General features: G+C 42.5%; 1 protein-coding gene across 1 annotated transcript in view; it reads right to left on the reverse strand.

Moving 5' to 3' along the window:
- Nucleotides 1–2,405: 2,405 nt before the first annotated feature.
- Nucleotides 2,406–15,713, reverse strand: part of lrrc75a (leucine rich repeat containing 75A) — a 47,552-nt gene continuing 34,244 nt past the window's right edge. Inside the window, exons 4-5 of the mRNA XM_004075781.4 lie at nucleotides 5,506–5,779; nucleotides 2,406–4,281 (exon numbers count right to left, since the gene is read on the reverse strand). Coding sequence (XP_004075829.1) covers nucleotides 3,682–4,281; nucleotides 5,506–5,779 — 874 coding nt within the window. The 3' untranslated portion in view covers nucleotides 2,406–3,681. The remainder of the gene's footprint in view (nucleotides 4,282–5,505; nucleotides 5,780–15,713) is intronic.

Below are 15,713 nucleotides of genomic sequence, written 5' to 3' on the forward strand. Positions count from 1 at the left end.
TTTCATTACATTTAGTTACATTTATAAGTTATATCTGGCCCTTTGAGAACAACCACTATGCTGATGTGGCCCTTGGTGAAAATGAGTTTGACACCCCTGCCTTAGCTGAAGGAGACTCAACGCTTTTATTTTGGTGAAAATAGTTCCCTGAAAACAAATCAACATTAATGTTGGAATGTGCTGAGGATGGTTGACCATGGATATTTTTTTTGATGTTATGAGGCTGTGTTTTACATTAAATATAGTTAATTAATAAATTAATAGTTTATCCCTTGTGCTATTCTAGGCACTTTAACATTGGGAGTTGGGTCATTTAGACCCACTAGACAGTGCGCTGAACCTTTTTTCTTCAATGATTTGTGATCTTCACTGGTGTCCATGGATTACATGAAATCCTCTTCACCTTTATCCACCTTTGTCATGCTAGGGATAGCACGTCAATGTAAGGAATGGGTCATTTGGACCCCATAGGATAGCACAATGAATAAATACATTTCTCACACAACTGCAGCTTTCCAATGAGCCACTAGGTGTCAGTTAGGGACTGTGAATAGTTAAACAACTTCAGTTTTACTAAAAATCCACCTGAGTCTTTATATTTGAAGGAACCTGCAGAAATATTGATTTTGTACTATCTAAACTCATTTAATAATCCTCATAGAGCGGCATTCATGTCATAGATTGTTGTGATCAGGTTAAATAATCTACATTGCTCCTTTTCTCAAACTTTGAAAAGATTTTCCCTTAAATCTACAGCTAAACTGTTTTGTTAAACAAAAAAGACAGCAGGTGCCTTAACATGTGACACTAATAAAAAAACTGGGTTCTAATCATTTTTAGTGAACTAAAATGCATATTTCTAAAATGTAAACTTTTTTATTAGTAGAGAAAATTTATTGTCACAAATTTACTAAACCAAATATCGCAAAACGAAGTAAATCCATTTTAAAATCCCCAAATTAAATGATAACCAATATAAATCTGTTAATAATTTGAAGAGTGTTTGTAGTGAGTATATAACACAACAGGAAATAGGAATAATTTTTGTTTCTTACCATAGAATTTATTTGATAGATCCTTTGCAAATTAGCAAATATTATTTACATTTTCAATTTAAACAACAACAACAAGATTATCTGTTTGAAACAACCCACTAGAAAGAGGCAAAAGGGAGAATAGCATATGTAACATTACAGAGGTATACTGCAGACGATGAATGAACTGTGGGGCATGAGAAGATCTAAGGCAACGGTTACATCTCTGTGTTCACATTGTTGTGTTTCCAGCTTCCTGCGGTGTTCGTGTTTTCCATCTGCTCCTGCAGGCAGGAACTTCTGAAGAAGTTGCAGGACACCAAACCTGAACGACTGTAGTTTTAACATCCTGTTCAAGCATCAAGAAGCCCCTTCTGTGCTCTAAATCCAAGTCTGACAACATAATCTAGAAGGATTCATCATTTTGCTAACAACTGAAAGAGAAAAACATGGATTCAAGTATAGTTTCTGCAACAAATGTGAGAATGAAACAAAAGTGTTTTTTTCCTGTGATGACACGTCTGGGATGAACCTCAACTTTCACTCGACAACAGCCAACTTGATGAACGGATGGAAACAATCCAGGAAGTCCGCAACTGTTTAAAGGAAAAAGATCATATTTGTGATGTAGAAAATACGCAGGGTGGGCCACAAGCTCCCTGCTCCGCTCCATTCTGATGTTTGCACTTGTAGACAAATAGATCCACGAACGTCTTTGTTTTCCTTGTCGGAGCTGGCATCTGGCTCAAAACTGTAGCTGGAGAGCTCTGATACTGATCCTAGTGGGCCTTTAAAATTGGATTACTGCATAAGGCTTGAAGAAAAAATATGTGAGAAAACTATCATCCAAATTTTACAAACCAGAATTCTGCATCAAAACTGAATCGTATGGTTCTTTCAAAGGTTTCTCCCATTGCACGGCTTGTGTTTTTATTTTCCTGACTTCCATCTGCTACATGTTTGTTTAAAAATAGCAACGGAATTGATCTAAAGATCCAATAAAACCTGCTGGTTCTGCTCTGAGGAGCCTCTCAGTGACATTCACAGTTCTTTATAAAGCTATGTTACACTGCATTCTGCAATGCCTGTTCAAGAGACCTCCTCCAATGAAAGGTTTATGTGAATGTGCGTACATGCGCGTTTCAGGCTTATGCGTTCAAAACTCTCCAGGTCACACGTAGTTACACAAGTTGCTACGACTGTTTTCAGGCTCTACGAACAAAACGTGGCCGTTGAAGGTGCATTGAAAGTTAAACCAGGTCAAACTTTGACAGTCAGAAACTTGGATTTGGTAGTGACGTATGGATGGCGTCCCTTTTAATTCACAGAAGTACCAACTGTTTGAAAATTGAGCATGGAGGAGAGAAGAATAATTGTGGTTTGTGTTCGGCCAGAATTATATGTACAGAGCTGTGAAAGAAAATGATTTGCAAAATTTGCACCACTTTGACTTTTCGCATTCAAGAACGTGCTAAGTCCTAAATGCCTGGAGGATCCATAACACCAGATATGATTATGCTCACAACTTGTACAAGCTCTTATTTTGAAATGTCTCTTTTAGCTGTGTAGCTTGTATTATTTTTGCGTGAGCTGGACTAAATCTACAGCATAAAACCATGAAGTTTTCTTCTCAAGATCCACATCCTGGACCATTGTGAGCTTCCATCAGCTTCTATCATTTCATTTTACTTGCTCTGTTTTCAGCTTATAAAAACAGAGGAACATACATAGACTTCTTCTCATCTAAATGATTAAGACGACCTACAGAAAAATCTGTTCTCCCTCCCTCCCTCTGTGCTGTACACCTGAAAGTACATTCTGTCTGTTAAAGCTCTACATGCTGGGTTACATCTGGATTAAAAACACAACCTGGTGACACCCAGCAGACTGCAGCAGCACGCTATAAATAAATCCAGCTCAGTAAGCATGTGACGCACGGATGTTTGGTAAGACGAAGCGAAGCGTGGCTCGGACAAGAAGGCTACTCAATATTTTATATTTGGTTTGGGGGTAAATGAAGAACATCTACTGCTGTGGGAAAAACCTCCTTTCCCTCCTTTCGCCGGGTGCTCATGCTTCAGCTGACACGTCCCACCCTCAGCATTTCAGAGACAACAAAAGAGCTCCTGAAATGTCTCCACTCTGGAGTTTTGCCTGTCCTCTCATTCCTTTGGCGCTGAATGTAGTAAGGGGATGTTTTGCACGCTTCAAAATGTTTAAGAACCCTGAATAGTTTCTTCATTTTGCTTTGCTTGGTTTTATCTCTCGGGACTCATTCTAACCCAGTAACCAGAGATGGTGCAGGCACATGGAGGTATTTCCAGGGTTAAAAGGAGACAGGACCTGATAAAAGATTGACATTTTCACACATAAAAGCCTCAGGAGTCTGTTCTTTTGCATTTTCAGTCGTCGCGTCAACGTAAAGCACAATCTGTTGAGGACTGGCCCCCTCATGCTACACCTGGGCTCAGCATCAGTCAGTATCTAAAGGCTGTGGGGGCCACAAACTGCATCACTGGAGAGAATTTCAAGTAGAACATTCACAGTGATTCCATGCAACTCCGCAGCTTCTCCCCATCTCATTTCACCTTCCTCAACGCTGGACAGGACAAGGGAAGGGAGGTGCAGATGCAATGGGAAGCAGTTCTCATGTCAAATGGTAGGATTGGTCAGTCAAATTGTCCTCCTCCACTCTCATTGGCTCAACTGCTCCTGAGGAGTGCTGTGATTGGCTGGAGCAAGACAGGCGTGAAGAGCGGCTCTGTGTGTCGCCCTCGTCCTCTGCCATCACTGCCTTCCTCAATGGTTGCCGTCTTTGGGTTTCCATCTGCTCCTCTTCCTCTCTTTGTCTCCTCCTCTTCCTCTCTACCACTCTTCCCTGGTCCCCCAGCGTCCACATGCTCTCCTCGTCTTCGTCCTTTCCCTGAATCTCTCTGTCAAAGTCCAGCAGCTCCTCCATCATCTCCTCAATTTCCGTCTCTCCATCCAGCTCCTCCTCCACCTCTGACCGCAGCTCGCCCATGCTCTCAGTCCGGTTGGTGTCGTCCGTCTCCTCCTCCTCGCCGAATGCCCTCTGCCTCTCTGGGGGATCGCTAGCTTGGCTCTCCCCAAACTCCAGGATGGTGGGCAGGTTTCCCTGTTTTGGACAGCGCTTCCTCAGGCTGACGAGGAAGGGCTGCGGCAAGGAGAAGATGTCCACGTTGTTGCCCAGGTCGATCCACGTCACACTTGGGAAGCTGTTTGGATCCTACGAAAGAAAAAAACCACATTTCCAAATGAACATCCATCCATCCATCCATCTGAACCAGCTGAATCCCTCTTGGGGTCATGTGGTGCAAATTAACAATATACCAAAAAATACTATCATCAATGCAATATGAATACTGCCTGTACGTCCATCCATCCATCCGTCCACCTATCTACTTTCTGAACAAGCTGAATCCCATTTTGGGTCACGGGTTTACAAAAATTACACTTATTTTTTCACAGTTTTAAACGGAAAAATGGCAGAAATGAAAAAATTGCGTCTGACATCAGTGGTCCGCTGTTCTGAATGACAAGGAGCTCCACCAATGTTCATGTCCTCAGTGGGATTCCATTCTGGCCTCCCTAGTTTATCAAACTTTCTGTAGACATCCCTGTAGTTTCCTTCTTTCTTTTTCTCAAGAATTTTTTTTTTCTCCACAAGAAATTTTCTCCTTTTGAAGGAGGGTCTAAAGGCAGAGATGTCCAGTTTAGCTTAGTCTGTTTAGTTTAATTTAGCTACCAGCTTTTTCTTTTCCTTTTCCTTTCCTTCTTTTTCCGCGGGGAGCTCGGAGTAGAACCGCTTCTCCTCCACATCGAAAGGAGCCAGCTGAGGTGGCTCGGGCATCTAGTCCGGATGCCCCCTGGACGCCTCCCTGGAGAGGTGTTCCGGGCATGTCCCACTGGGCGGAGGCCCCGGGGAAGACCCAGGACACGCTGGAGAGACTACGTCTCTCGGCTGGCCTGGGAACGCCTCGGGGTCCCCCCAGAGGAGCTGGAGGAAGTGGCTGGGGTGAGGGAAGTCTGGGCATCTCTGCTCAGTCTGCTGCCCCCGCGACCCGGTCCCGGATAAGCGGAGGAAGATGGATGGATGGACCAGCTTTTTCTATTTTATGACTTATTTTATGTTCTTATACAATTATGAAGCTTGTTGAGACAACTATGTTGTAATGTTGGGCTATTTAAATGAAACTGAATTGAATTGAATAAAAAAACTTCAAGAAATACCATTGTCGTGAATTTGGGTCATGGGATCTGGACTTAATGTGTTCTCTTCTTTAACACATCTCTTACCATTGTTTGTAGTTTATCATGGAGCAGCTGTAAAATGTCAGAAAACTTCTCTAGGAAAACCTTAAGAAATCCTCCAGGTAGAGCTTAATAGTAACCCTAACATCCTGGTTGACAGAATTTGCATCCGAGGATGTTGTCTGAATGGATGTCTGACCTTTAGGGCATCTGTCAGGTCCTTCAGAACGGCTCTGGTCAAACGATTTCCATTCAGCGTCAGAGTTTCCAGATGAGGTAGAGCAGCCAGAGTGGGGAGCAGCAGAAGGAAGGCCTCGTCTGTGAGTTCAGTGAAGCCCAGCTCCAAGCTGACCACTGTGGCCGCATGCCGCTGCAGGTGAGCGCACAGGCGTTCCATGTCCCGGGCTGTCAGAGGGATGCCGGACAGATCCAGAGTACCGCTGGCCAGAGGAGCCGACAGCACCGCCTTTAGGCTGCAGACACAACAGACGGCAGAATTTCAGATGTCACTGAAGAAAAGACCTTCTACTTTACTGACAGAACTTATATTTAAGAACAAACTGCTTTCACGATGGCTCATAGGAAAACAGCAAATATTATTAGTCCTACCTGTCAGTCTTTTAATCTTCAACTAAATCGTTTTTGAGTTTTTACTACCCTGGATGCAGTTTACAGAAAACGGCGTCACTGTTTGTGCACTCCTGCAGTTTCTGCTTTCTGGTTTCCAAGAGCCTGGAGCAAAAAAAAGCTGCAAAAATATACAGTCACCTGTCTTTAAGTCTGTGTCTTTGACTGAGTGAGTGTGACATCAACCATAGAAAATGGTATTCTTATGGGTCAAACCAAATGAAGTCAATTCAGCTGCCATTCTTTTGCGATACAGTTGCCGCCATGTTGGAACAAAGTTCCTCTGAGTCATCAGTTCTGTGGCAACCGCTCTTACCAATCCGTGAGAGTGGTTGTTAATGTTGCATGTGGGGGCCACCAGGCATCACTTACTTTTATTGAGGCTTCTGATAGGTCAGTTTATAATTTGAATAACTTCCACTTCAGAAAAAATATTATGAAAAAAAGAGGAGTCTTAAGAACATGTTTTAAAACGGTATCAGAGCAAGAAAGGTTATTCTGAGAAATAGAATGACTGAATATTAGCTGTTTATTTCTTTATGGAAGTCTATGAGATGTTGGCTTCTTGAAGCCAACAGGTACTTCCTGTTTGGAAGACCAGGGGGGAGGGGTCACTCAGTCCAGTTCTCATATACAGTCAGTGGTACATAAACAGAAATCATACGCAGGTGATACAGCGGAAATCCAAACCAAATGGGCTGTTTGTGGATTTTAATTGCTAGTTGTTCAGTCAAATCCTCATGAACATCAAGTGGAGAAACACATGAAATAAGTTCAATAGCAAAATGGTGGCTGTATGTCTCTGTCCTGACAGAGACATACAGTGATTGAAACTCCTGTTGGGAATCCTAGAGCTGTGCAGATGTTTTTATAAAAAATAACCTCAATCTCAGAACCCTAAAACTGATACATGGGGTCACAATTATACGACACAAAGAGAAGAAATGGGAAAACATTACTGTAGCTCTGTCCTCATGCTGACGAAGTGGTTGTTATCAATTTATTCAAATGACTTTTAATGTCAGACTGGAGGCCAGTTCCATACAGCAAAGTAATCAATCCGTCCAAATGAAGCAAAAACAAACAGAATATCAAGCCAGACTGCTGCTGGGTTTACTGGTTATAATGCAGACATATCGGATTATTTTAAGGTAAAAGTTTAATAATTAGCTCATACATCTGCTGCAGGGAAGCCCTCAGCCACACATTAACTCAGGCTGTCAGTATTCATTCCCCACATGACCTCCTTCGCTCTTGTTGAGGTTTTAAATGACTGCAGACGAACAGAATCTATTCACTCCTAAAACCCAGGATGGTCTTCTACCGCTGGATGCTTCATGGTGAGCTCGAAGAAACACTTCTTCTCATGGCTTATCAGCCCCTCATCTGTCACATCCTGAAGTGGCTTCTGCCCTCCGAGGGTTATAGCAATAAACAAAACAGGCTGGACTTGTGGAAATCAAATCAAATCAGAGAGAGCCTGTTTGGCCTCAGACCAGAATCCCACGCTCCAGAAAACGGCACATTCTTATGAGAAACTGAGCTCCTCCATCCTTCTGTGAGAGAGCCAACAAGTGATGGAATCTCAAACTGGACTGTGCTTTAAATCAGAATTAATTCCATTCAAAGTAGTTAAAAGACCCAATCTGATCATCTTTTGATTTATTTTCAAAGCCTTTCCAGTGCCTTTTTCACTATGATTATGCAGCTTTTAGCCAAAATAAGTCGTTTTCTAGGACCTACTTTTTACAAAGTGGCAGTAGTTCATTAGAAATTCTCTTCTGGGCGGGACCGTTAAGGCGGTGCAGGCCCACCCCCCACCTTACCCTCCCCGTTTCTGATAGCTCGGAACAGGGAGCGTGCAGCCCACCCAGCATATTACAAATACAATCTCTTTCAAACTGACTTTTTTGGTCTGCTCTTGATTCACAGCAATTTGAACAAAGAAATACTCAGAAATGATATTTTAAGCTAACACGCCACAAGGACATCCTAAAAACACCAAAAACACCAATTTCATTGGAGAAGGTCTTTAAATCTAATGGCCGAGGCGACTGCAAATCAGCCACGGCTGAGTCATCAGGTTCAAAACAGTTTTGTGTTAGAATAAATCTCCAGCTACAGCAGGTCTGTGCGCTGCTGTCCAAACCTCCGCCTTCCACTGTTCCACTCAGGAGGAGAAACATTTAGACATTTATTCAAAAAAACAATCAAGTTTTTACTGTCATAAGTGGGATTTGTCATTTTTGACGTTTTTCCAAACCATTTCCCTCCATAATTATTGATATGAAAATACTATTCAAATGGATAAAGAAGTGATAGTTTCAAATGTATTTCTGCAGGGCAGTACTTTAGTTTATTGTCTCTTGTTGTTCCTTGATAACTATGAACACAATAAGGCCTGAAAAACAATAGATATTCTTGTCACAGGAGCTATTTTGCATCCCACTACAACGGTAAGGACAATTTCAAGCAGAGGGGAGGTGGAATAAAAACCACCTGTGGCTCTGCATTCTCCTCTGCACCTCCTGCTATTTTAGCTTTGCACCTTTTTCCTTTCTGTGGCTTCACCAGCTGATGAAGCACACCTCTCATTCTTTTTAAAATGCAATGCTTTAATTGGTGATGGAATTATTGCAAAGGAACAAGAGGGTACAGGTCCTCTGGGAGGGAGCATGAGTCACTAACAGATGGCGAGCTTGTGTTGTGGAGGAAGCTGGACTGGAGATGGTAATGGCAGCACACCAGCAATTCTTTTCCCTTTGCAGATGGATTCATATTGAGTCTGAACAACCGCCGGCTTTGGTTTTCATGAGAGATACAGACAGTTAAAGATGACATTTGAATGTCTTTCTTTTGCTAGAATTCTTTTCTGTGATTGTGTCCAAGATTGCAATGATAAACCCTAAATCAGTGGTTGAGGGAGGCCAAGTTTAGCAGCTGGCTGAACGTCGTCCCAATCTTAATTCAGCACAGATGTTGCTTTATGTGGTATGTTCATACTTCTTTTCAGTCTAATATTACTGTGAACTATCCCTTCCATGGACTGTACATCCACTATGTTACGTAAAGTATTCATTCACCTGCCTTGACTCACATATGAACTGAAGAGCCATCCCATTCCTAACCCATAGATTGCTGTATTATGTCGGTCCTCCTTTTGCAGCTATTACAGTTTCATCTCCTCTGAGAAGGCTGTCCACAACTTTAAAGAGTGTAGTTATAGGAATTTTGGATCATTTTTCCAGAAGCGCATTGGTGAGGTCACAAACTAATGTTGGTCGAGAAGGCCTGGCTCTCAGTCTCCACTCTAATGTATCACAAAGGTGTTCTTTTTGTGTGCTTCAGCATCCAATGACTTCATTCACCTGTGGCCAGGCCAAGTGATTAGGACATCTGGTTCTGATCATTTGGATGGGTGAGCAAATATTTCTAGTAATATGGTGTTTGTGTGTTCATCTTTTTGTGGACCTGCATTGTTTTGAGGACCTCTATAGGATGCAGCCTTCAGCCAAGGATGAAATGATGAGCGGCAGGCGGCAGAGGAAGCTCCAAATATGACACTGGTTGGGCTAAATCTGAGGAAAATGAGACAGGACTCTGAAAAAATCAATCTTAGTTCAAAGCATACGTTTTATGGACATCAAATCTTCTTCTTTGCCTTTTGACTGCTGTAACCCTTGTGCTATCCCAGGCACTTTAACATTGGGAGTTGGGTCATTTAGACCCACTAGACAGTGCTCTGAACCTTTTTTCTTCAATGATTTGTGATCTTCACTGGTGTCCATGGATTACATGAAATCTTTCCACCTTTATCCACCTTTGTCATGGTAGGGAGAACACGTCAATGTAAGGGTGGGGTCATAGGGTTAAGAGGCACCACAGTGACCTTCACCTCCTTTTTATGCATCCTCCTCGTTCGCTTTGGTCTTCCTCCAAACGTCTTTCCTGGAATCTCAGCATCCTTCTGCCAACATCATCACTGTTCCGCCTCTCTACATGTCCAATCAGCTTCCCTGCATCTATCTCCAAAACATCTACTATGATGTGTCCTTCTGATGGATTTATTTCTGACTGTCTTCTTGGCTTCAGTCACACATTGCACCAGCATGCCATTACCTTTTTTAGTAGGACATGAATGCCAGAGCAATAATTGCACAACTAGAAAGAGATATTTCTGACACAGACATAGGTAAGCTGTTTGACTTGCTTTAAATTCTGTTTTATTCATCCAGCATCATCACTCAGCAACCTGAGAGGCTATGAGACCTTCTCAGCAGCAAACTGAACGCAAAGCCATTTGCAAAGTGCCCATTGTGTTGTCATATCTCCATCTGCCTTTGACCCCAGACAAAAATAGCCGTTATCTGCAGCAGGTTCCTGCAACAAAAGGGGCAGCGATTCAGTGTGAAAAGACAAAGCCGTGACCTTCTACATGAGATAAAACATTTGCCGTTGGAAGTATGTAGTTTTCAATAAAACTAATGTTTAATTTTATGGTCATCTATGTCATACATTTGTAAAAATATCTCAAAGTACCTAAGTGAGTACTACTGAGTGAGTATTACAATGTTTCTCCATATAATTTGGGGCTTGAATCTTATTTTTTTTTTTACTGCTTTGGACATGTGAAACATCGGGTCACAGAGAGCAGAGAGGACAGGTAACCCGAGTCAAGTTGTTTCTCTGCTTGCTGTCAGAGCACATGTGGGAAGCTGCCAATAAATCAGTAGATGAAGCAGGAGCAGAAGCCAGTCAGCAGGCAGCAGACACATTGACAGGCTGGCAGAAGAGAAGAGCTCACGGGGAGCCAGACATGTGTGGCTTTCATGGAACAATGTGGTTGCCATGGCAAACAAAGCTAGCATAGCCTCAGTGAGATCTCATTACTTCTTTGCCAATGTCAAGAAAACAAAATGGGCCAATTAAAAAAAAAGAAAAAGGCAGAGATAAATCTACAGGAGGCAGAGGGACATAGACAGAGCAGTCTCGGGTAAGAGACTGAGGTATCAAAAACATGTTTACACGCCGCTTTCTTTGGCCTTTGCTAAGTGAAAGTGATGGTTCTTAAAGACTATGGGTTTCTACAGCAAAGCACATGCTGTGCTGTCTCCGGTATATCTAAACAGAGACATAAGCCTCAGTCCCGACTGCCCTTACGGGTGGATACAGGCTGTCTGCAGGTGAAAAATGGTCAAACCTGTACTTGGCATGCAGGTGGCCCCCCAAATCGTGCAGACTGCAGACGTTAGCGCTATTCCCGTGACACATTTGCACTCCTTGCTTGCACACCCTGTGCATGCAGCACTTGTGCGGTCAGTAAGGGGCTAGCACTTGCACCTTACTAATGACTAGAGTGTTGCGTAAGGACACTGTACGCACCCGTACGTCACAAGTGTAACTTCCATTAGCCTTACAAATACTTCACAATATATTTACCACAACTTCGACAATGGTACGTTCCATTTTCATGACATCCCTTGAGATCAGCTAACTAGCCTCAAGAGAACTGCAAGACACACCTGCGTCCCCTGCAACCGCTCCTCTCTAGGACCTTCCACAGACCCGGAAAACCCAAGAACTTTGTGGATCAACCCCCGGTAAGGCTGCATGTGACTTTAGTCCTGCATTTAGAGATCTATTCTCTGACTCTGAACATCAGAATATTCAGCTCATTGAATATTCATCCATCTGCTGTTTTTGCTTTGTCCAGTGCAGGGTCACAGGGGTTGCTGGGACCAATCCTAGCAGACAAAAGTTGAAGGCGGAATTTACCCTGGACAGGTCGCCAGTCCATCAGGGAGCCACTCACGCATACACGCACGCACGCACGCACGCACGCACGCACACACTGTATTGGTTGAATTAGGCTGGGCCACTGTGACATGCAAAGCTGTTGGTTTTCCCATGACTGAGATTTGACTTTTTTGCTGCAGTGCTGCATTGTTTTCATCAAAAAGGGACTTCAGCCAAACATCCACATGACCCTCTCTTCTACCTACATACTGTTACAGAAGTAATGATTGTGTCTTTAAATGGAGATTTATGAACCCCAGTTGACCATCAACTGTTAATCGAAGAGAGAAAGATTCCGTGCTGCAAACAAACTGCCTTTGTGCGGCCCATTCTAATTTCCTGGTTAAGGACTCCAACATTGACCCGGCTCCATGAGCCCTGCGGGGGTCTAAGATGCAGCTCTGCATCTTTTCACAACAATCTGATCTTTGCACACACTGAACCTGGTGGGAAGGAGCAGCTATGATCTCCTCTGGACAGATGGTGAAACATATTGACTGGCAGCCTTTTCCTCTTTTAACAACATTGATCGAAATGTTTTTGGGACAAACAGAAAAAAATTAAAAAGGGTAAAGGAAGAGGTTCCTACTTTTTGACTAAGAAGAATGAAGCAGCAGGCATGTGATCAGAAACACCAGTGTTCATTTTTCCTCCTAGCACACAGATTCAACCAAACGCTGCTGCAGGTGAAGCGTGCTTCAGCGTGGTCATCCCCCCCCCATAACATCACCTGTTCCTGTGTTTACCTCACACTTTTCTCTGCAGGGATCCGAGGAGACCTGATCTTCTGGCTGCTCCACATATTAAACTATGCAATTACCTCCTTTTGAACAATGAAGGTGTAGCTGTTTGCTATACAGATAGAAGATTTAGATTTCTGTGTCCTCACTGCTCTCATAGAGCCCACAGGGGCTACATCCCTAAAAAAAAAAGTATTCTTTGCTTTGAAGACATAAATTAGATTACTGTTATTCTTATCATTACTGTCTTTTTATCTATTTTTTAAGTCGTTTATTTATTATTTTATATGCTGCTTGCACTGTGGGGTGAGAGAAAAGCAATTTCATCTGTGCTGTATGTCTTATGGATGCAGCATATTTGACAATAAGTGAAGTCCTAAAGCAAACATACAGGTGAGGTGACACCTGTCTGATCAGCCTTGCTTTACTGCAGTTCTAATGGATTTCCAGGAGGTTCAATTTCCTTTGTCCAAAAGTTGTAATGTAGTGTTAGAGAAGCTTCGCAAATATTAAAATGTATTCAACTAAATACAGTTTAATATCTAAATTAATTTCTTATCCTCAAAAGAACAAAGGGCATTTCTTAGCATTTTATAGAACTTTTTAAAATGTAAAAAAAAAGAGGGAAATAAAGAAATAGGATTTTATTTCACCAATTTGTTCACAAGGACACAGTCTGGAATAGTGTCTGGAATAAAATGACGAAATTATTTTATGGATTGGTACAAACACTTCAACTGGAAGTTGAATTTTAGTTAACAGGGACACTTCAGCTGTTTTTGGTCACTCTGAAATGTTGATTTTTGTGCACTAATAGAAAAAAAGCAATCCAATCCAGGTCTATAACTGCATTAATGAACTTTCATGACACAATGTTGAGTCCCAACTGTCATTACAGGCAGTCTGCAGGTGAGATATGGTCAAACCTGTTACAAGGCACATACAGTAGGTGGCCTGCACAAACTTTCAAGGTCATAGACTGCTCGGTGAATCCATGGAGAGAAAATATTCATGTACATTTTTTTTCTATGGGCATGCTGCCGGGAACAGGTGGTACACAACACATAAAGGTAAGTAAGGGTGAAGTGGGTGAGATGCAGGCGTGTCGTACAGGTTTTTCCAACCCCCCAAATCCTGCGGGCTGCACAAGGAGCCTGTTAGTCCTGTTCATGTGATAAGTGCGCACTCCTTGCATGCAGCCTGTCTGTTAGAAATGTGGAAATTAGAGTGTAGTTTGTGTGGATATCCTACAGGCACTTATGTATCACATGCAGTATTTGTGTACAGTCAGTTAGAAGCAGCACTTACACCTTACTAACGACAAGAGTGTGGTGTAAGGTCACTGTACGATCATCATAAGTGTGTGTTACTTCCATTTGCCTTCAAAATACTTCACCATACATTTACTACATGCATGACAATGGTACGTTCCATTTTCGTGACGTCCCTTGAGGTGGCCGTACGAGCTAAAAGGGAACAGCAAGACACACCTGTGCTCCCCTTAAGATGCGGCTGCTCCTCTGTAGAACCTGGACACCCCAAAAAACCCACAGTACCTACTTCAGCCTGCATGTGACAGAGGCTTGAAACAGTGACTTCTACACTTAATGGGAATGTGAAAACAACAAAACAGACAGAATCCAAAGAACTCAGTTGGATTTTAATCACCACTTCTCTGTGGGTGGATTCTTTCAGACAAGAGCTGCCAAACAGATCACTGATGCCAAGTACTTAAGGGAGAATGAATTCTCCACATAAATTCTACAAAGTCCGTATGTCTACCATCTGCTGCACTCAGCAGAGAAACTGATTTTTCTGAGATGGATTTCTGTTGTGATACATGCAACAGAATCTGTTTGGTCAACAATGAAAACTTGCCATGGACTGACGAACTGTCACCCTTCTTTTGGGAACTGTCCAGGGTAAACCCCACCTTTGCCCTTCAGTAGCTGGGTAGGCTATAGTGACCCCGTGACCCCAAACGGCAATGAAGTGCATTCAGAAATTTTATAAATGGATGACTACCATTGTGTTTCCACATTTTGATAAACAATGCAACCATTCTTTAAGTTTCTAATGAAAGTGTTGAACTATTGCATCTTCACCTTCAATATTAAAGCAAATCAGGAATGTAAGAACTTCTTTTGATATCAAATCTATCTTTTTTGTGCAAAATCAGAATCACCCAAATGTGAAAAAGTTACCAGAACTAAGGAGAGAAAAACGTTTGACAGCACACAAAATCACTAATACAAAGAAGAGTTTAAAAATCTATCTAATGTCTTTGCATAACAATATAAGTCAATTACCCTCTATCTATTTAAGGGTCTGGTTTTAGGTCATCCTTGTCAGGTCATCTGCTCTGCTCTGCTTTGTCCCCCTCTTTGTTTCCCCGTGGTTTTTGTCACGTTTCAGTTTACAGGTGTCCCCCATCAGTCCCTGACAAAAAAAGGTAAAAGGGTGGGCCGTGCCTCATTTCTGGAGCTGTTTTTGGTGCAGCAGGGTGGAGCAAGTCCTGTTTATTCCTGCTGCCTGTTTTTCTGCTATGTGTCTGATGTTTGAGAAAGCTCTGTGGTCAAAAACGATTTAAAACCCCAACTCTATAATAAAAGCCAATAATGGCACCACCCCCCACTCCCACAACCACCACCACCACAATGAAGCCATTGGTTCCATCTGAAACGTCCACCAGAGGATGCAACAACATCAGTTTTCTGAAAATCTGATTCATTTTAACATGACCGAAAACACTTTTATCAGATGTTTCTAAATTCTTCATCATGAATTACACATCAGCATTAAAGATGACTGCATGTCTTCTGTCACAAAGCTTACATTGATGGGGGGCAATCAAAGATATTTCCAGTCCAGAACAATCATATGAGTCATGTCATTACCTCCTCCAGAGGACACAGGAAGCAGAGCATGTGCTCCTCCTCCTCCTCCTCCTCCTCGTCTGAGAAGCAGTTCTCCTCTCTCCCTACATCTGCTGAAACATTTGGATTCATAAAGAAAGTGGACCAGCTAGTGCTGGTTTTTTAGGTCCTCCTGCTACAAATCGATCTGTTTTTTTTTCTTTTCACGACACTCTTGCATGTGAAACTACTGTGTTTCTGAATGTTTATTATGAAGCCGTCTCCATAAAAAAACCGAGATGCTTCCTTCTAAACCCGTCAGTCTGTCTGGAGACAGTCGGAGTGCTGACGGCGCGGCTCTCACTCTGAATCTTCAGATACTTCATTAG

Source organism: Oryzias latipes, chromosome 13, assembly GCF_002234675.1.
Source record: "Oryzias latipes chromosome 13, ASM223467v1".
NCBI lineage: Eukaryota > Metazoa > Chordata > Actinopteri > Beloniformes > Adrianichthyidae > Oryzias > Oryzias latipes.